We start from the raw sequence: 21,522 nt of genomic DNA on the forward strand, positions 1-21,522 counted from the left end.
AATATGTGGTGGAATCGATAATATCTGACGTATCTACGTTGCGTTGGTCACATATTTAATATCGCTCACCTGATATCTATTTCAAAACTATGTTCGCGCAAACCCGAGCATACATGTGAGCTCGAATTGAAAATTTTCCGATATCAGACGCGAGAGATTTAAATCCATTTAACTCACAGATAACACGTCCATAGCAACACTTGGACTTTTAGTGTTTCCAGAGGAGTCGTAAACGAGGAGAGCGGAAGACGTTAAAAGATATCGGAAGCGACTTTCGAGTATTTAACGGGTGGTTTTTTTTTTTTTTTTAATGCGAGTGGTCGTAAAAATGCGTGCTAACGATAGCGCGACGTAGAAACGAGGAGACGCGTGTAACCTCCGACCCCGACTTCGAGTGAGGCTACAGTGCAACGACCTCCTGAAACGTTGGGTCACGAATAGTAAAAGTGGATCTTCTACCTCGTCGAGAATGAATTAAACTCACCTCGGGGGTTTTGCCAGGGAAGACGCTTTGGCGCAGGAGGCAGCCAACGGTGAAGCAGAGCCGCATATCACGCCGATATTCCGATGGTGATACCGCACACGGGTTACGTACACGTGGCGGGTTACGTAATCCACGAGGTCGTGACTCGCGCTACCCATCTCCATCGCGTGGCGTACGCACTGTAATGTGCACCGCAAATGCATAAATGCGTCGTCCGTTGGATGGTCTCCTCGGGCAGGTAAAACCGATTAGTCCAAGCCAATTTTTCAATGTTCCAACTTAGGCTGCGGAGTCCACTCGCGCTCGCAACGTTTGTGAGCTTTACGAAGGATGTTTCATAGCTATAAACATCTCTCTCTCTCTCTCTCTCTCTCTCTCTCTCTCTCTCTCTCTCTTCTTTTTATAATATATTTTATAATGAATGTTTTCCTTCTTACCCATTTTGGAAAAATATTTAGGAGGTTGACAAGTACAAGTGTGAGTCTCTTGAGGGTCAAACGATACATTGGATACATTACGTGCACGAACGGCACTTCTTCGAGCTTTCGTGTATATTCATGTGAGGCTGCAAGAAAAGAAGGCAGCGACACACCTCGCATCGATCTTGATTTACGCGTGGGCGGGTCGAGCGGAGCCGGCGAGAAATCGGCGCCCACGCTGATTGAGAGTACATATCTCTTTGATTCGAAGTCTATTCTGTTAAGAATAAGAAGGGGGAGGAGCGTACGTGCGCGAGTAAAGGGCAAGAGAGACGTATTCGCTTTAATGCACTTCGAGGGAGAAAGCCTCGTCGTGCTATATCCTCGTGGCATTGACACCGTCGCGTCGTTGCGCCTCGAACACGAAACATATCAGAAACAGAATTCGAATTTATTTATTTCGCGAAGAGCTTGGAAAATCATTCCGTTTGCAATAAATTCCAATCGACACCTCGGATCGAAATCAAGTAGCCGCAATATTAACGCTCAGAGTTGAAATCAACGTGTACAGAACGTACCTTCCAGCCTCAGTTTTAAGTGTAACTAAAGTTTAATTACACTTAAAACCAGTTGGGTTGTTCGGAAAGTAATTTCGTTTTTTTTCCCAACAGAGGACCTAATTGTATTTTTTCACAGCCAACTTCACACTTAAGTCGCATAATCATTATATATTTTGACAGTACGAAATGAACACTACAAATATGCAATATTGTGCATAGAAAAGAGACACAACGTATTATCGAATTGTTATTATCCGAAAATAAGAAATTATTTATAACCTGATAATTTGCGTCCTTTAAATAAAATAGAATATTACGACGATGATGTTATTTTATTTGTAGTCTGAATACTTTTACAAACTTATAATGCATCTGTTCTGTGTCGCAACGCAACTTGGTAATATATTTCGCAATCAGTGAAATTAGGATGCACATATTTCCGCTACAAAGTGTATTTATCTTTTAATCGTGCGTTCCTGCATTACTATAAAAACAAAAAAATTGGTAGACCGTAAGGCCAATAAATTTCCACCATTAGCAAAAATATATAATCTTGTTCTCCGTCAGATTTATGATATCAGGCTCGCATGCACGTATGTACCGTATGCGGGAACCGCGCTCAGTGCATCGGGCGAACATTCATCCTGTGGGAAGCACGGTGAAAGAGAGAAAGAGGTCGCGGATTGTGCGTCGTTGTCGTGGTGGCGTGTCTCGTAAATGCATAACATTTACGTGCACGTCTCCATACCGGCTGTAATATCGGATTGAACGTAAGTTCTTCGCGCGTTCGATACCGAGAGTGGTGCGCGACGTGATGCAAAGTACCGCCAGTTTAACATGACCCCCGGTGACGTATCGCGAGGATAGCTACACGCGATTTTAACGCACGCACGATGGCGCGCACGCACTCGCGTGTGTGCGCCGTGCAGTCGATTCGAGTCTCGAAGTCGATTGCGCCGCGCCGTTTATTATCGAGCTTTATCGCGCGACCCTGCAATAGTTCGTCCTATATCGAACTCGTATTATTCCTCACGTTTGTTATTTTCTTTCGCGTAGCGTATCATGGATTTCTTGAGATATCGAAGATCAGCAATGGCGTGCGCGATAGCTGGTTTATATAATATTGAGAGCGGAAAACGATATGTTAATTTAATTGATTGAAATGTGGAACAAGAAAAACAGGTAGAACGTGGAAATGTTTTATGTTGTGTAAAATTAAATTATTTTCATTATACACGATTTAATAATGTATATTTAAGGCTCATTTTTAAGGCTCATTTTTTCCGATTAACTTCTTGTGATTAGGTTTAACTTGATTTTTATCCAATGAGCTCCATCTATGATACCGTCATTAATAAAGCCCATTGAAACATTAGGTTCGATCACAGGTGAACTAGATAATGAAAAATTGGGCCTAAAGTTTTCATGGATATTTTATTCAAAGAAGCTACGCGTTTTATGCTCGTGTATTAATATATCGTTAAATGCCAAAGTTTCGTGAATATTGCAATTTACTTCATCAGAGCGAGAGACTTACACTGATTTAGTTACATCAACTGTTTTTTATTTGTTATTTAATCCTGCCAATAACGTTTATACATACATAATAAGAGAAGAATCAGGAATTTGAGAAAAATTCTATAATTTTTCTTCAAAGGTAAATTTAGTCATTGACGGAAAGGTAAATTTAGACCATTTATCGAAATGGATAAAATTTTTATGTATACAAAATTTTACATACAAATAACGCGACTCGAGTTTTCCCGCAAATTTGCTAGAAATTGCGAGGAGGTTCCATTATTAGCGCTAGCGCGAATTAATTTTGCGGACGAGAGCAGGAAGGAAGGCGTAATTCAACGGTGGCTTTCTACCGTGGCAGTAATTTACTCTGGAATTGAAACAATTAAACTCATTTTTCCTTGGAATAATGCAGATTATTGTGCGAGCACACATGATGGTACAGCTGTCCGCCGGAGGTTGAAAGTGAAAATGCCACGGCGATTACGTAACCACCATAATTAAATATTCATTCTATCCAACAATCTTTCCTCAATGATTCGTTTGTTCGTGCTCTTTTTTTTTTCTTCTTTCTAATCCCATGTCGGTCAAAGGACTGCATTACACGCGTGTGTAGAAATTTTTGCTATTTCGACGAAAAATTAGAATAGAATTCTCTTATGAAAATGTTGTGCGGCAATAAAGCTTAGAGTAGTCAATTTTTCACGGTCAATTTTTTACAGCGTACATAATCCACTGACTTTTTCTTCGCGAGCAACCTTGGCATAAAAAGTGGTATTCAAGGTTAATACATCTGCCATTTCGGTCAATAATAAATAGTAACGATCGAGAAACGGCCAAGTGCGAGGAATCTATTACGACCGCAACAATAGATGACGCAATGGTCGTGCTTCAATTTCTCCAGCCGAACACGGCCGTTCCTCTCGATTAGCACTGACTGCGATGGTTAATCGTCCGTGTCAGCAGCCGGAAATCCTGACGAATCACACCGAAAAAGAGAGAGAGAGAGAGAGAGAGAGAGAGAGAGAGAGAGAGAGAGAGATGGTTCGCTCGTCCCACGTATAACGAATTACGGACGAGCGCGGACGTGCGTACACGCAAGTGCGTCGACGACAGCACTTGGAGAACAGAGCCGCGAAGTCACAGAGGAAACGGAGGATTTGTCACGAAGGCAGTTTCGTTTAACTGATCTCATCCGTCTTGGTCGCGAGCGAGGCGACGCGTCGCCCAGCCGATTGTCTTCGTTGTTCTTCTCGTTGTCGTCGCGACGACGTTGACAGCTGGTCGACTTCATATATGCGCGCTCCTCACTCGAGCTTCGCTTGCGTCAAACAGATTGAATCGTCTCGATGGCCCTGACAGGCCAACGACCATGGGTTAATTCAACGAGCGTACGTACTGTTAAACTACAAGCAGAAATTCAAAACATTACGTAGCTTCTTCCCTGTTTTCACTATTTTCATGCTTCATTTCGTGCAGATATAGTTCATCTAAATCCTTAAATATAAATCTTTTAGGGGATTTTTTTTGTATTATTGTGTAAAGAATTTTTGGAGAAAATTTATGTATATATATATATAGTTTTTATTTTTAACTTAAATACGTATAGTGGATTTTCTGAAACATGCAAAAATGTTAAAATTTATATTTTTATTTAAATGTCTCAGAAAGTCCACTATACATCTTCAAGTTAAAACATTAACATTTTATTTTTAACTATATATATGTATATAAAGGCTTTATAAAAGCTTTATGATAAAGCTTATGAATTTAGATCGTATAACCTATACGTATGGAAAACACAAGCGGTCGCAAAGTATCGCTTGTGAGAGCGAGGTGACGACCGAATAATGTGCGCCATTACTGACATTTTCAAACGTTAAGACGGACGCTTTCTGCATCCCACGCGACTTCATGAAGTCTCGTGCTCATTACGTCACAGGCTTTACTCCGTTGGTAATTCTTCCTTGGCAGCTTGGCCTGATGGATGCGGATATCGAATCAGGTGAATTTTTACGACGGTAGAGTACGCTGCAATTTTTTTTAGAATTGGTTGTGTGGAAAATGGATTCTTAAATAAATACAAAATCGAATAATAAATCAAATCAAATCGAAGCAACTAGCCGCGACTAGCTGATATAACTTGCAAAAAAATTTGCAAATTTATGCGAAGGTAATCTTGCAGGAAGTTGAGAGTTCCTTGTACAACGATGCGATACGGGGGAAGGAGAGAGAGAGAGAGAGAGAGAGATAGAGATAGAGAGAGAGAGAGAGAGGGAGAGAGAGGGAAGGGAGTTCACTTAAATGACGCGGCCCTCCATTGCGGTGTACTCTGATAAAACATAAGTACACGAGGCACCGCACTCTCTGCACTCTCTCCGCGCCTCTCGCTGCTTGTCTACGCTAAGCGGTTATTTGCTGCGTTGTTATTATACCGGCGCTGGGCATGCGTGCATTAGTTGTTCGTAGTGCTTTATGTGCCACGTTGGCCACGTTAATCGAGCCCTTAAACGCGCGCTTTTCTGCACGGGCGATTTAGCCTGTCTTTTTATCACTTCTTACGCGCGAAAACGCGTCACCGACTCGGCTCGATATTACATTTTATGGGAAGGATAAAAATTTCACCTCCGTGATCGTAAAACGCTTTTACTGCGTGTCATCACCAATACTTGGACGAAACGTACAGGTCGCAGCAGGAAAGAATTCACGCCGAAGTATCGACGCGAAGGCGTGTTGAATAAATTTCAATAATCGCGAGTAGATATTGGATCTATCAGGCTTTTGAATTTTTTTGGTGAACCACGAAATTTGATGACGTCGCTTTTTTTTTACCGAATGTACGTTCTACGTACGAGTGCGTATGAAATTATTCGAATTGCGGCAATGGTTAAGCAGAATACGCGGCGCAAATGGTTTCGTTCAGTCCTTTTCTTCTTGGTAGCATTTACATTGAGAGAGTCACCGATATTCTCTCTTTCTCTCTCTCTCTCTCTCTCTCTCTCTCTCTCTCTCTCTCTCTCTCAAAAGTACTTCTGGAATACGAGACGTTTTGTACTTCTCCTCTTCCCTCTCTTTCTTTTCGCCTTCTCGACTTTTTATCTGCGTCCTCTTCGTTGGATCCTACACGAAAGTTCAATTTGTACGGTATGTCAAAGGTTCCGTTCGAACCCATTGGACTCCCTTTCTTCGCGACACACTCTAATTGCAACGAGGTTTCGATAAACGAGATTTCGCGTTTTCTCGTGTAGTCATTCGTGAATCGCCTGACATTTTTTTATTAGAACTCTTTATATCAACCGCAGTGTGAGAGGGAAGAGTCTTAAAAATAAAATCTCCAATCATCTACCGACATTACACCGATATCGTATATCTCCCAGATTGATATTACATTTATTTTGCAAAAGTAACTTCCCAAAACTTGTCCCAAACAAAACAGATAGACAGTAGAATAGCCAGTCACTGGACAGAATTCTAGTGTCTTATCTTTCTTCTATTTTGTTCATCTCAAGACGATGAAGAGGGGAGGAAGTTTAGCTCGCGAGCTAAGATTCGGACCGGTCGATAATTCATAATCGGTTCTTACCTTAAGACCGTCTTAAGATGCTAATACAGCTCTCTGGTCCATGGCATTAAGATTACTTAAAACAATCTTAAATATAAGATCCAACTATAAATATCGACCATCGTACATTATATAATATTATATATACATTTTATCACGCCATACATAAAATACAATAACTGTAATCTTTATCACTGTTACAGGTTTTGTGTCGTGTTCGCCGAGTCCTTGCAAAAACGGAGGACTCTGCGTGTCATCGCCGCGCGACGAATCGCATTGCAAGTAAGTAATAACCAGTCATTCTATCGCTTCTATTGCAATTACGAATCGACGTTTCTGCCAGATTGTACAATACCAATACATATATTGTTTGCGGCGTGTGTGTCGTACGCCGCGATTATGTGAGAAACAACTACTTTGATCGAGTTTCAAGCATTTGTATTACATACACATGCTACAAAAACACACGCGCGCGTACCGACAGTAGATAATGCTTGCGTTATTGTAAATAAATTGTTTTATTCTGATCGATTTCTTCGCGTTGTTTACATCTTGGTCAGTTAGAAGTCATTTGAATATTGAAATTAATATGCAGAAAAAGTAAAATTATACATAGGCGAGAGTGGCGTAAGTCGAACCGTTCCAAATAGAATCTTTTTGATTTAAATGAACGCAGTTAAGCAGATTTGCATGCTATTTATAATCCTTAGATTACACCAAACATGTGACAGCAGTTCTCTGTCATAACATTCATCGAACGTCAGACGCGAATAAGAATTTTCAGCCATCGTGCGAAAAGTTTTTTAAAAAAGAAAATCCTTATAAATCATTTAAAAGGTGTTAAAAGTTTGAAAGGTAATTGATTTAAGATAATTAAAGAGTGAGGAATTCAAAAATGTTCAAGCGTTTTGTGATCACTTTTTGTGGTTTATTGTAAAATTTGTTCCAAAGTTCGAAAGAATCTGTTCGTGTCGAAAAGTTGTAGTAAGTACTGGTGATCGGATCCAAGGAATTAAATCAGTAAAATATCATGAGTTATCAGACTCAGATTAATTGAGTTTTATTGATTTCAATTCTAATAAAATATAAACTGTCAGTAATTTTTTTTTTCTAAATAAAATTTTTATCTTTGACTGCTAAATTGCACGTTTTTACTCAGTACTAATAAAAATACATTAAAATATTTTAAAATTCTATGTAAAATTCCAGAAAAATAGGAGTGTCCGATTTGGACCAGGGGATGGTCCAACAATAGTTCTAAATCCGATCGAAATTTTTATATTTTCCGTTATAGTTTAACACAGGTGAGAAATACATCAAAATGATCTGAAGCAAAAATGAAGGGAGTTAAATGATCTTTCCAACGGCACCTTTGGTTTTACGATCAGACTTTATTTATGCCTTGTAGAGAGCAAAACCTACAAATAGATTCGATTTACCCGTTTATCTATATTCTTTTTATTATAATATAATAGTAGTTATACAGTGCAGAAAAAAAATCAGCTGATAGAATCGGATAGAACCCGATATTGAAATGTGCAAACTAGAAGGGTTATTCGATATTGAAGAAGCGCATAGAAATTCGCAGAAAAGTTAAAGAAAGTTAAAGAAAATAATTTCAAATATTCAATTTTACTTGTGGATGAGGCTCATTTTCTTTCAATCAATCAATAAATCGTATTACGAATCGATTCATTCGCCGGTGCTCGCGTAGTAAACGCACCTTTACACGCCGAGTTGGCGATCGACGACCGGGTGTCCAAGAAGAGGGGGATAAAGAGTGATACCGAAGGGGACTCGAGGGGTATAACGGGGCGAGAGGGAAAGACAAGGAGGAGGCGAGAGAACCGGACGTTTCGCCGCCTCCCACGCGAAAAGGATGAGAAACCGTGAAAAGAAGAGGAAGGGAGGTAGAAGGACGAGGAGAAGAAGGACGCGGAGAACTGCAAGTCGCAACTTCCACCGCGCGAAATCACGCGAGCTTCGGAAAAGTTTGCCTCGTGAAAATCGTGATATCTTTTAAAAATATTTTTCTCTCTTCTAAGAGATTCGGAATATTTTTTTTATTCTAGACTTTTATAACTTCTCTTTTTTATAACTTCAGATAGTAATAACGCAGATTATGTATTGATTTTGACTACTGCGATAAAAACAAGTGCTATAATAGGAGAGATGTGTATATTTATGAACAGTAGATTTGACAAGATATATAAATATTTAAAGAAGATTGCATTAAATGTGTGGTCCGATTAAAAATGTAAACTTTAAAATTTTGGAAATGTAATCTTGCAATGGTTTCATGTTCAAGAAATATGCTTTTTTGATATTAGATGTATAATTTGTATTAAGCTAATATAATCATATTAGTATATTTTGTAAATATATATAATTGTTATAATTTAAATTATTTTGTTAAGTATGACTACGTAGCATTTTGTTGGCTGATTGTTTCATACTCACTTATTGCCGTTGCGAGTAAAGTTACTTGTCGATTAATAATGCAAACGTTACGATATGAAAAGCACAAGAGACAACATCTATCTGTTTCGCAATTCTTAGAATAATTAGCGCAGCGTAACTTTAATGCGCGCTGAGGACTATCATAAAACGTTCACCGGTAATAAAATACTTTTGTTCCGCAAGCGAATCTTCTAGCTGCAGGACTTTTTCAATTTCGTAGCACGTACGTACGCGTGGAACTATTTATTCGTACGCGTGTATACACGTGTCTTCTGTTTTTTGATTGGTCTATTTGTAAAATGTAACGTTCGTAGAATATTTGAATCATTAATTCTTTTATACATAGTTTATTAAAAAATAAAATTTATTTTTTATCTCATTTAGGTTACATATAAATAATATATATTATTTACAATTACATACAATTACATATAAATAATCTATATTGCTCATTTAGGTTATTTTATATGTATAACAACAATACATAATATTTAGATTATATCATTGCATATAAATAATAATTCAATCATACGCATAAATAGCTTTCTATTTTTTAAGAAAATTTTTTTAAATGCTATAATAATCATTTTATTTATCTTTAAAAGTTATATAATTTTTTTTTACGTTTATAATCATACATAAAATTATAATTAAGAATATTATTTTTACATGAATCGTATATGATTGTCTGAGATATTTGATTTCCGCTTAGACAGTAAGTGTAGTTCTTACTTAATAAAGTCCATTGAACTGTATGACTCATTTAGTGACGACTCTTATAGTTACTCAAAATTTTATTCCTTTAAAGAGATTTTTCTCAGTGGTAAATGTTACAAATTTAGTTCATGTCCAATCTCGAAAACTAGGTTCATTCGACGTGCTTTTGCACACGAAATGAACAAATTTTGCAAGAAGAAGCATTGTTCTGCTTTGCGAAGCGAATATTTGTGTTTAAAATATATTTCTATAAAAGTTTAATTAATATGTAGCTTAAAATACATTAATCTTTATTTTAATAATCTTAGTTAAATATCCCTGTCCCGGGGCTAGTTGAATCAGATGGAGTGCATTAGAAAAATGCATTTTTTTTTCGTATTAGTTATCAGTTTCCCCTTATTATCAAAATATTATTAGGTAGTCATATATAACAGTGTTATGTAGTAACTGGTGTAGAATTCATTTTTTTCGATAAGTCTCTTAATTTCGTCTATAAAAATTCGAATCTGAAAAATGAGTCCATTAGACCTCCGGTCTCCCCTATAATTCTTGTTCGCATCTTTGCAATATACAGTAGTTTGCATGTAGATTGATCTCGATTACAGTTCGTACTTCGCCTTTTCGCGACAAGCTGACTCAATGCTTTTCACCGTTGCATCTCTCACGCCAGATCGAAGCGATCGACGTCTACTACGTGAGCGCCGAAGGGCTCACGGTCGTCATGGATAATTGGTAAATTATCATGCCGCTTTCCTCCGCGATCGCCGTCGATCGCCCTCTCAAAATACGGGGTGATGAACGCGGCGAGCATGATTTCTGCTGCATCAATACTTTAGTAGTTCGACACAGGGAATCCCTGTCCCTATGATGCGTGAACGGACGTTGTTCAGGTGGCGCTGCTACGTAGAGTGTAAAAAAATCTGTATATCACATATAAATTTATCAGCAAAATACTTCTACATTGGCGTTTAGAATTTAGTAATTCAGTAACACGTTTATTGTTAATTTCTACTAATCTTTAGAATTTGCGAAGGCACCAATGTCATTCTCAATTTTATCGGTATAGGTATCGTAGATGCGATTATGGTATGTAATTGACAAATCGCACAAATAATTCTGCCGTTACTTAGAAAATGTTGCTTAATATTGTTAATTTTTGATTAAACAATATTATTAATTAAGTATAAATTGAATGAAGTATAAATAAAACACTACTCGTGACGTCGTCATCCGAAGAAAATTCACTCGAGCGTTTCCTTCGTATGGAAATCGATGTGTCTACAATTGCAATCTGCCGTGATTCGATCGCGCGCAAAATGACGCTTAGGCTCGCATCGACGGAACGTAATACCAACAGAATGGCGTGGGACGATACGGAACGGGATGGAACGAGATGGGTCGGGATCCGGTAATAGCGGTAATAGTCGGCAGTCGTGACCCGGCGACGCATCTAAATTACCTTTATCTCTCTCCCGGTCGTCGTAGGTTTCACTTTTGTATCAGTCAGCTCGACGCCTCCGTGATCCCTTGATACTTCACGGTGATTCCCCCGTTCTACGTACATACATTGCATGTACACACGCATATCAGGCTTTTCTGCAAACAGTGGCGCGTCAATCCGAGAACGTTTATTATTATTCTAAGACTGATACGTTCTCTTTAAATAAGCTTTCGATAAGAAACGAAAATTCGCGAGACGTTTTTCTCTCTTTCACGACAGCGATTATTGTCAACTCGTTTATTTTAGAAAGATGATGGAAATTTTCATACATTTTTATTAATGCTAAGATTTTAAATTTTGATATCTATAAGAGTTATCGGTCTATAATTTTTTCTTTAAGTAGATGTAGTGTATATATATATATATATATATATATTTTATATCTTTTATATATCTATATATTTCCGTCGTGGTTTCAAGAATTAATTAGCTTAATTATCTGAATTTATTCAGTTGTCATTTTGAAATGCTCACCTAATATAAGCGCGTTTCGCATTGTACTTAAACACAACACGAGATCGTGTCTATTCTTTGCAGCTTCTACAATTTCATTTATAGTCGTTAACAACATAATTAAGAACAATATGTCTTTAGAACTTCTTTACGATCAGTAGCAATAATTGTGATTACGTAGCTATACGGAAAGTGATCGAGTTACTTTTTCTGCAATCTGCCATCTGCAGACTGTTATTCCTGTGTCGCTTTATACATATTATGCAATTTATTTCTTACGCTAAGCCATATAGCTGATAAATGAGTTATCTACAATATTTCGCATAAATAAATTGTACAAGTTAAAGTTAGCTATATATTTAGTTTTTCCCGATATCTAACATTTTTCACTTTATTCTTCATTATTTGCAGTTCAATCTACTGATATTTTAATTCAGATAAAGTTGATTTTCAATTAGCCGCGAAACTAATTCTGAAAATAATAACTGGTCGAGGTTTCTTTTGAGATATTTTGTAAAACCATTTGTATGAAAGAAGTCAATGAAACGAAATTTTGTACGTGGCGTGTGTACAATTCATGCGCGTATAAGCGTGACTGTACAAACGATCGATGTACCATCTATAACATGCGTTTGAAGGAAGAATGCGCCACGTATCGCGATATTTCAGGAACTCATCTCATTTCGCGTAATCCAAGATACGGATGCGAGGCGACGTGCCGCACTACTGCAACGCTCGCGGTATCAGAATTAATTGCAACCCTCGGATTAATACCGTTATGCCCCTCGCGACCTTCGCGTCCAGAGCCTGGACAGATTTCGCGCTCCACGATCTCGGTTATATTTTGTACCCTTGTTTCATCCGATCCTCGTTCGATCTCGCGTGGCGTTAATTACACGAGTGTAATTTGTGCGAGCGCGCAATAAACGTTATTACGAGAGAAACCGTTCCGTCCACGGAACGGGTAATATAAATTTCTGTTCGCAGAAATAATTTTAGAGATTCGGCTTTTTCACGCTGCGAGAGAGAGAGAGAGAGAGAGAGAGAGAGAGATTTTCTATTACTGTCTCGCCACTGGAGTTCGTTTCTACTAAATTTCAATAGAAAACCGCAGGTAGCAAATATTAAATTATTTTGACTTACCGCGAGCGTAACAGCTTTATATTTGGCTTTTTTTCACGGCGGTGAACCAAACCAAGAGTATTTCAAGACTCCTGTCACTCGTAAAGAAAGAGAATATGTTAATTGTTTAATTAGAGGGGCAATAGGCGTAACACGGACCACAGCTCGAGGCACTTTGGGATTCGATTTAATGGGACCTGCACGCAAGTCTGGAAACAAAAAGGAAAGCGAAATGTACGTTATTAGCGCCCAAGTCTCGAGCTCTCATTCCTCCGCGTATTTATGGATCGAACGATCAGCAATCGAGGAGAAGAAGAGAGAAATCTTCTATATAAATGACTCTTAATTGGTCGACGACGGGACGAACGTAAAAAGCCCGCAGACGTACTAAAAATAAATTTTCTTCGTGTGTTGAAACTGAAAACCGTTCTCGATTCACGTAAGCTCATCATTGGTTTGCATTCTCCCGACGCACTTAAATAAACCCATCAGGTTTTCGGGATTCCGGTTTGTTTGTAAGGCACTGGACTCATAAAATGCAAACTGGAATTTGGATGAACATATTTAAGACAAAATTTATAACAAATTTTTAACTAATAATAAAAAATTTAATAAATTATCTCGGTATATTTATTCATCGATATTATTATGATGGTAATCGTAACATAATCGATATATCAAATTTATAAAAAAAATATTAGAATTTTCTAAACGAATGTTGGAAAGTTATCGAATGAAGTAAAAATAAAAATTTCATAAAATCGACAATATCATTTTTTTATTAATATTATTATTACAGACTTTATAAATACTTGAAACTTTACAAAGTGAGCATAATTCAATATAATAACAAATTTGAGCATTTCCACTTGACAATATGGCGAGTTAAAGCTACCCCAATACAATAAAGGATCCTGAATAAAGGCAACCCTTTGTCACGTTTGCGGCTTTCGTACGCGTGCGTTACGCGTTTATGTTGCAAAGTATACTCACACGCGCGTGAACCCCCGCGGCCGAATCTTACATATAGATTTGAGTAAACGTAACGTATAGCATCTCTTTGTGGGCGCGTTCGCGCGTGTATAGTGAAGCATATCAAGTGTGGACAGGTCACGTGGCAGTACACGTGACCCCCCCCCTCCCGCATGCTTGTCGAATCTATGCCGCGAATATTTCTCGTCGAATGAGTTACCATTGAAAAACAATATTATTTTTCCATTTCCGTTACCTACGTTTGTACAAGTTATTGTACTCTCTGCAGATCAAATCTATAGTTTTCGATAAAATTTGTATTTTGGTAGGTTTAATTTTGTTTATAAGTATTTTCTAATTTTTTTTTACAATTTTTTTTTTCGTAAAGATATTCCCTTATCGAAAGGAATAATTTCAACGTTAGTGTTGTAGTTAATATATGCAGTGAGCGCAAAAAGTATTTGTACAGAAAAAATATTTTTTAAAAAAACTTTATTTTTAAAAAGTAAATATTATGCAGCGAGAAATGAGTCGTCGAATTGATGGTCGAATCGATATAATTTCAACACTAATTTGACGTCGATTCGACGTTTAATTGACGATCATTTCTTGTTGGATAATTAACAATTTATTCATAAAGAATAAAGTAGACTGTATGTTTCTTAAAATTATATATATACCAAAAAGTGTATTAAAATGTGTATTAAAATGTGTATTAATTATACAAAATATATTATCTGAAAAATAAGTAAAAATTAAAAATTGTATTATTTGAAAAAAGTACAAACGAGAAATTTAGCTTCAATAATCAGGAAAACATGTGAAGCTTGTTTGTATTAGAACAGAATGTATTCATTGTATAAAATTGCTAATTACTGTTTATTTTCTACAAATAAGACTTTTTTTATAACAAATTTCCTTGTACGAATACTTTTTGCTCTCACTGTAATATGTTTCAATAAGACTTTGTTTCTGTAATAAGTGCTTATATTTTAATAAGTAGTAACTGAATAATTAAAGTTACTATTTTTTCATAATTTTGAAAAGTTAATATGAATTAATGATGGCCATTTGACACAATTATTTCGATTCTTTTTATCATTTTATATCTTAAATAAGAAGGAATTTTAGTTTAAGATATTAATTTTTGAAATTTGGAAATTTTGTAAATATTAATTTTGTGGAATTGTACAAAAAAGGAAAGAGTAAATTTCCACAGCCGCAGCTGTTAGTCGTTAACTTGTGAAAATTTTTACCTCACCCCTTAAGGGTTGATCAAAGGGAGTAACATATGCGCGATGATGGATGGCGATACGCACGCAACCCTTGGACTCGCAGGGTTGCCATTGTATCGCTGGTGATTCTTTTATATCCTAAATGTATCCTAAATCCTGAGCAACCGCAAAAAGGGTTCGTTCGATTCTCGTATTCACGCGTTCATTCGCTCACCAGAGTGTGATTACTCCAACGCAGACCTCATACAAATGATTCTAATCTTTCAAAGAGAGCCACGTTTCCGTGTACGCGGACGTGTAAAAATGCGAGATATTAATTACTATATTAATTCCGATCGTTCAAAGTTATCAGTTGTAATTTCTAGGCAGAATAGAGCCCGGATATGTAACATTAACGCCAATTTGTACTTCAATTTACGTTCTATTCACATTACATTTATCGAAGATACAATCATTGAAATATTTCAGTATTGTCGAAATAAAGCAGGAGAAATATACACTATGTTTACTACAATATAAAATATTTATGTTCTCTTTCTTTTTGTATAACTAAATGGCTATTTTAATTTCATTTAATGTATTGGTTTATACTTTAACTCTTTAAAATTATTATATTCTTTCTTAAATGCAGTCGAGATACAATCACTCTTTGTACACTGAACGGAAATATATTCGAGCATGCGGCCTGTAATTGAAAAAAATGTACACATTTAGACATACTTTTTCGCAGACGAACAGAGAAAAGCATTCACGCTCCAATTCTGTCGATTCTTGCCAGGTTTTTTTTTTTCGAGATACCAGCGTTTATTTTCTTTATTAGCGCCAAAATTGCTTCGAGCGGCGTTTCCGTCGGTATTTAATGTCGTCAAGCTGGTCCCTCAGTACAGCCACGCACACTCGCGCATTACGGTGGCTTCAGGCCGCACGAATGCGTCGTGAATTGATGGCTGTCATTAGCAGTAATCATTGCCATCTGTTCTACTGGCGTAGAAAGAAAGAAAGAAAGAAAGAGAAAGGGAGAGGGAGAGAGAAAGAGAGAAATGCTTTACGTTCGCTCGCTGGGAAGTTATGTTGGTCTGCCGTGACAGCGCGCGCGTCGGTACGCGATTTACGTAGATTACGGACACAGTAACGTCATTCCTCATCGACTTTTTCGCTGACTGAGGAATGCATGAAAGAGTCACCGCGGAACTCCTGGTGAGATTACTCTTATATCGGAGCGATAAAAAGTTAATCCGTTCCCTCTGGCCGCTGTATTGAACGGGGTACACACAGCGTGGTAGCAAATCGCGGAACTAATCAGGGGAATAGTCTACCTCGTATCTCGTTGGCTCGCGAATACGCCATTTTCGTGATTTCCCTTCTTTCAGATGCGTTCGTTTTTTACGCGGTCCATATAAACATCAACGATGCGTATACAAAATAATTTATTTAAACGTAAAAGCGCTATGGACACTTTTAGTTTCGAATTATTTTAATGTTGATGTAGATATATAAAATGAAAATGTTGCACGAACTTAACTATATGTATACAGAAAAGACGATTTTGTTGAAATATCTAAAATTTAGTTTGAGATGTTAGAGATGTTGCGACTTCCAAAAGATTAATTTTTCCGATAATAGCGATTTTAAACCGATTTCGATCTTTTTGCAAAAAAATCGATTTTTAGCGATTTGATCCGGAAATCTACATTCCTACTATAGATATATAGTAGATTTGAAAAGAATTTTTGTCGCACGATTAAAGTAGGGAAATAATTATTATTATTTCTCAAACTATAGAACTGATACAAAATAAAAAATGTATTTTTCATATATGTTATCCACAACAAATATCCTCCTGTCAATCCTAGAACAATCGATCCAGAACACGGGGTTAATTGTCACATTTGGCAGCTTCATTTAAAATTAAATAACTTATTTTTACGATATGATGAATTCACGAGTAATAATTTTTTAATACTTAAAGAATGTAGTGTTGACATACATAATATTTCAAAATCAGACATCCATTTTTTTCTAAAAAATCACTAATCAAAAACTGACAACCGGTCCCAGCCTTCCTAAATGTAGAAAAATTATAAGTACAATGAGTAATAAAAGAATTTTAATATTCTAACAACATACTTGAGCGTTTCAAATAATTATTATAATAGTTAGACAAAATTATGTTCAGATCTAGTCAAATTCTCAGATATTTCAACAAAAATTATTTTTTTTTTTTTTTTTTTCGTGTAGGTATAACATTCTATAATTCTATGGAGAAAATAACTGCAAATAGTTTTCGACGTCCGAATAATGCTCGGATTTAAACCACAGGTACCGGCGATGCGCCGTTTTCGCCCGTGTCATTCGCGACCGTGAACTTGAAGAGGAGGGAACCGCAGCGTGGTCGAAAGGGCAAAGGGCGATATTCTTTGTTCTATAAGTCTTGGCCGCGAGGTCCAAAGAGAAGGAATCGACGGCGGATGACGAAGGTTACAGCGTGCTGTCAAAATACGTGTCCTTTTCTTTTTCTTCGCTTCGAGCGCCCCGCCGAGCGCGCGCCGTTATGCGTTAGCATGCACCAGCGTGGAGCGGCGGGCGTCGCTCGTACCACGCATAACCTCGCGTCCACGTCCGTCCGTGTTGGTCCGTGTGCCGCGGGACACGCGCGTGTCGCCAGGTCGTCGCAGCACGCGTTGTACAATTTACCCGTGCGCGAACGACGCTACAAAATGCGGGGGGCTGCGCAAATAATCTATCGCGCGTGTCGATCGACTATGAGAGATTTCTCGCGGACGGGACCTACCTGCAAATCGTTCGCCATCATCAAAACATCCGGCTTGCGTGTACATACCGTAGCTGCGTGGACGCGCGTCTCATTGTGAGGAAGACGCGGCACAATTCTAAAAACAACTGTCAGTTAGATTTTCATGTCTTAAACTGAAATTTAATTAAAATTTAGTTGAATAATAATGCAAGTGTTTTATTGTATATTTTTATTAGATATTAAAATGATTACACAAAGAGATGATTGTACATAAATTATTATAAAACACATAATTAAATATCGTGTATAAAGTTCTGTAAAATTTCAGACACCGTTATCTTTCAATCTAAATATTCGAAATATCATATCATTTTATTTAACGTGTAACATTTCATTTTGTCTCCGTAACATTTTTGAAAAAGAGATTTCGCTAGTTACCTAAATTAAACACGCCTATACATTATAATAATATTAAAAGAAAAACTGTTTATATATAATATTAAATTATATCTTTCGTTAGCTAGGATTGCTAGATATTTATGCGTGCACCGGGAGTATTTTACTGTCGTCCGCTAATACGCGAGTCACCCTGGCATACGGCCGCTGTAGCATAATTGAAGCGCTAGAAAAGTCGGCGCAATTATATTCGGTATGCCGAGTAATTACGCGACATTATCGTATTCGCAAATAAAGTATTATCTTTATTTGCATTGGCGATCACCCAGATACTGAGCACCCCTGAACGAATAACAACGCGCGCCCGCGGGGCCTTGGATCGTGCGCACTCGGCCGTGATCGGCGAGGCTCGTTGCACCACCGCGCCGGTACGTCCCCACAGCGATGAGGATTGAGGAGGGAGGGGGAGAGAGAGAGAGAGAGAAAACGGACCCTTTCGATAGCAAGAGCGAGAGAGAGCAGAAAGCGATGGAAGAAGGAAGGATCGTGGCCCTCGAATGGGCGAGGGAATGGGTGACTCGACTGGTGCGAGCGAGACGAAAATGGCGGGGGGTGGCAAGAGCGTGAGAGAGAGGACGAGGGATTGTCTGGGCATAAGCGCGCGTTCCCACGCCCGCCGCGCATGCGCCGGGCTTCGGTCCCCGTCGCGTCCCCCTCATGCTCCCTACACAGGTAATCGGCCGCTCCCCTCCCCACTCCTCCCCTCTCCCTCTCCCTCTGCCGATCACTCGGCTCTCTCGTACCGCGGCGCGAGCGGGGTTCTTCATCCTCGTTGCCCCTGCGAAAGTGGTTCCTTCTGTCATACAGACCCGTGCTGCCCGTGCATCGTCGCGTCGTTTGCCTCCTTCTCGCACTCACGTCTTTTCTCTCTCTCTCTCTCTCGTTTTCTCTCGGGAATCTCTTCTCCGTCTCTGCTCCCCCTTCTCTGCCCTTTAGTCCGCTCGCTCTCCATTCCTCCTCGTGTCTCTCGCTCCCTCCCGACATCCGCATAGATTCAAGCAGACTTGTCCGCCGTTCATTTCTCTCCGCCGTGCCGCGCCACGTTCTTTCTCCGTACGCCTCGCCCGCGCACAATATTCATTTCCACCACTTATCTCGCCGGCCGGCGCGGCGCGGCGCGGCGGTGGGGTCCAGTGGGGTCCGTCCGACGTTCGCCTCGTCTCCCTGCTCTTCATACCCTCTCTTTTTCCGCCTTCTTCGCGCAACGAATGCTGTTCTAATGATTATCGTCGCTCGGCTCATCGTCGCTACTGTCTCGTCACCGATGATGCGTGATGACATTGGTTCCGAATGGATGCACGCTGCGGCGACGACGCGACGCTCCGGTAAACCACTTTGCCTTTAAAGTGGCAAAATGTTGCAGAATTAATGCTCTTTTTCACGATCGGAGATGTCGTACACTCGGCGCACACGAACACGCGATGCGCTGCGGTGGACTCTTTGAAGATTTGTATCTCGCCGTTCGTTGAATATTCATCAAGATATCGATTAAGATAGAGATCTACGTCACGTTTGTATTTGTAAAATAAATCGGTAAAACGAGGAGGGAGGAAAGAACGCGACGTTGGTGAATTTGTACGACTGAATTGGGTGATGTTGATTTCTCGTTGTACATTTTAATTTTACATTTAAAATATATTTATCCAAACTATTATACGTATATATCTCTCGGCGTCGCCGAGTGTGATTCGACATTTCTATCATTGCAGAAGTTCATTATCTCAAGTAAGAATACAGAAATATTATAAAGAGATTATTATCATCTTATTTGTTGAATTATAATTCATTTTTAAGTGACGTCCTGTGATATCATTATGACTTTATTATGACTCAGTATGACTTTTATCTAGTACTTCTTGATATATGTATATACAGAGGAGTTTTTGATTTGTAATCCTATCTTTTTCCGATAAAAGCCCGGTCGCTAGCGAACGAAGGCTTGCGTACGGAGAATGCGAAGGTTAAGGATTGAGAAATTTTTTCAGACCTGAAAGTATCGCGGGTCTATGGCAGGATAAGAGAGCGGTGCCTGAAATGTTTGCAGAACCTTCGCAACCCTTCGGAACGTATTATTTGCGAATGCCTTTACGCGAGACGATTTTACTCGTTCTCATGAGAGAAGACGAGCTTACGGCATTCCGTAACTATTTCCGTTCGACGGTAACGATAGACGAGAAGTGTCCAATAAACCGACGAAACGCGTCGTTTGTTTGTTACTACGGTATTCTTCCGTTCGTTGGCGTAGATCCCCGGACATTCTATGTATTAGTTTTTACGGTATTATAGGAGAGTAACTCGTTAATGTGAATTTGTTAATCACTAAACTAGTAAGCATTTTAACTCTAGAATGTACGGATTGCATATATGTGCAGCAACTAAAAATCAATAAGAAGCTAGTTTAAGAAATTTCTTAGATATGGCAGAAGAGAGAAGCTTGAAATTAATTTAAAAATTATATACAAAGAAGGCAAGATCGAAAATAACGCAAAATTATCATATATTCACATAATCGTATTAATCTTGAGTTGAGTTACTCTCGAAATTTTTTGGAATGAATTCTTACTTTAAAAAAGTTAAAAAATACTACTACTATTGGAAAAGAGTGAAAATTTGGCACTTTTGGAATAAGAGTGATAAATCTTTACTCTTTTGGAGTGAAATTCATTCCAAAAGAAAGAAATTTTATTCCTCTTATGGAGTGAATCTCACTCCAAAAGAATAAAAATCTGCCATTCTTATCAAGAGAGTGCAAATTTTTCACTTTTTTTCAATAGTGGCAGTATTTTAACTCTTTTAGAGTAAAATTTTACTCTAAGAAATTTGAAAAGTAAGTAAAAGATGTATTTAACATTTGTCAAAGAAGTTTTACACATTATGTATATGTACATATTGTGTATGTGTATATGTAGATATATAATATATATTCAATTTTTATCTCGGGAGAGAATCAAACCTGGACCATTTTAAGAGATGTAAATACGAGTCAGCTGTTTTTAATTATCAAACCAACACTTCACCTCGTATACATATCTATATAAAAATAAAATATACACATATACAGGGTGTCCCCCTAATTCATCCGACAACGCTCGTGGAAAAGTAGAGCGGATTAAACTGAGTCGAAAAGTCCTTTACCATTTTGCAATTTTCACAATAATTAACATGATATTAATTACTAAAATTTGCCGAATATCTTCAATAATTTTTTTCTCAAATACTATTAACTTTACAGAAAAACAGCAAAAGACAAAAATTGTTTATTTCCTTCTTTCTTAATGAATAACATCTTGTTAACTATTGTGAAAATTGCA

At 38.1% G+C, this 21,522-nt stretch overlaps 1 protein-coding gene across 1 annotated transcript in view; it reads left to right on the plus strand.

The window, feature by feature from the left end:
- LOC108751380 (neurogenic locus Notch protein) overlaps positions 1 to 21,522 on the plus strand; it is a gene marked incomplete at its 3' end in the record, with an annotated part of 297,572 nt that overhangs the window by 44,724 nt on the left and 231,326 nt on the right. Inside the window, exon 2 of the mRNA XM_018491558.1 lies at positions 6,747 to 6,825. Within this exon, the coding sequence (XP_018347060.1) occupies positions 6,747 to 6,825 (79 nt within the window). The remainder of the gene's footprint in view (positions 1 to 6,746; positions 6,826 to 21,522) is intronic.

This window comes from Trachymyrmex septentrionalis, unplaced genomic scaffold (genome assembly GCF_001594115.1).
Source record: "Trachymyrmex septentrionalis isolate Tsep2-gDNA-1 unplaced genomic scaffold, Tsep1.0 scaffold1, whole genome shotgun sequence".
NCBI classification, from domain to species: Eukaryota; Metazoa; Arthropoda; class Insecta; order Hymenoptera; family Formicidae; genus Trachymyrmex; species Trachymyrmex septentrionalis.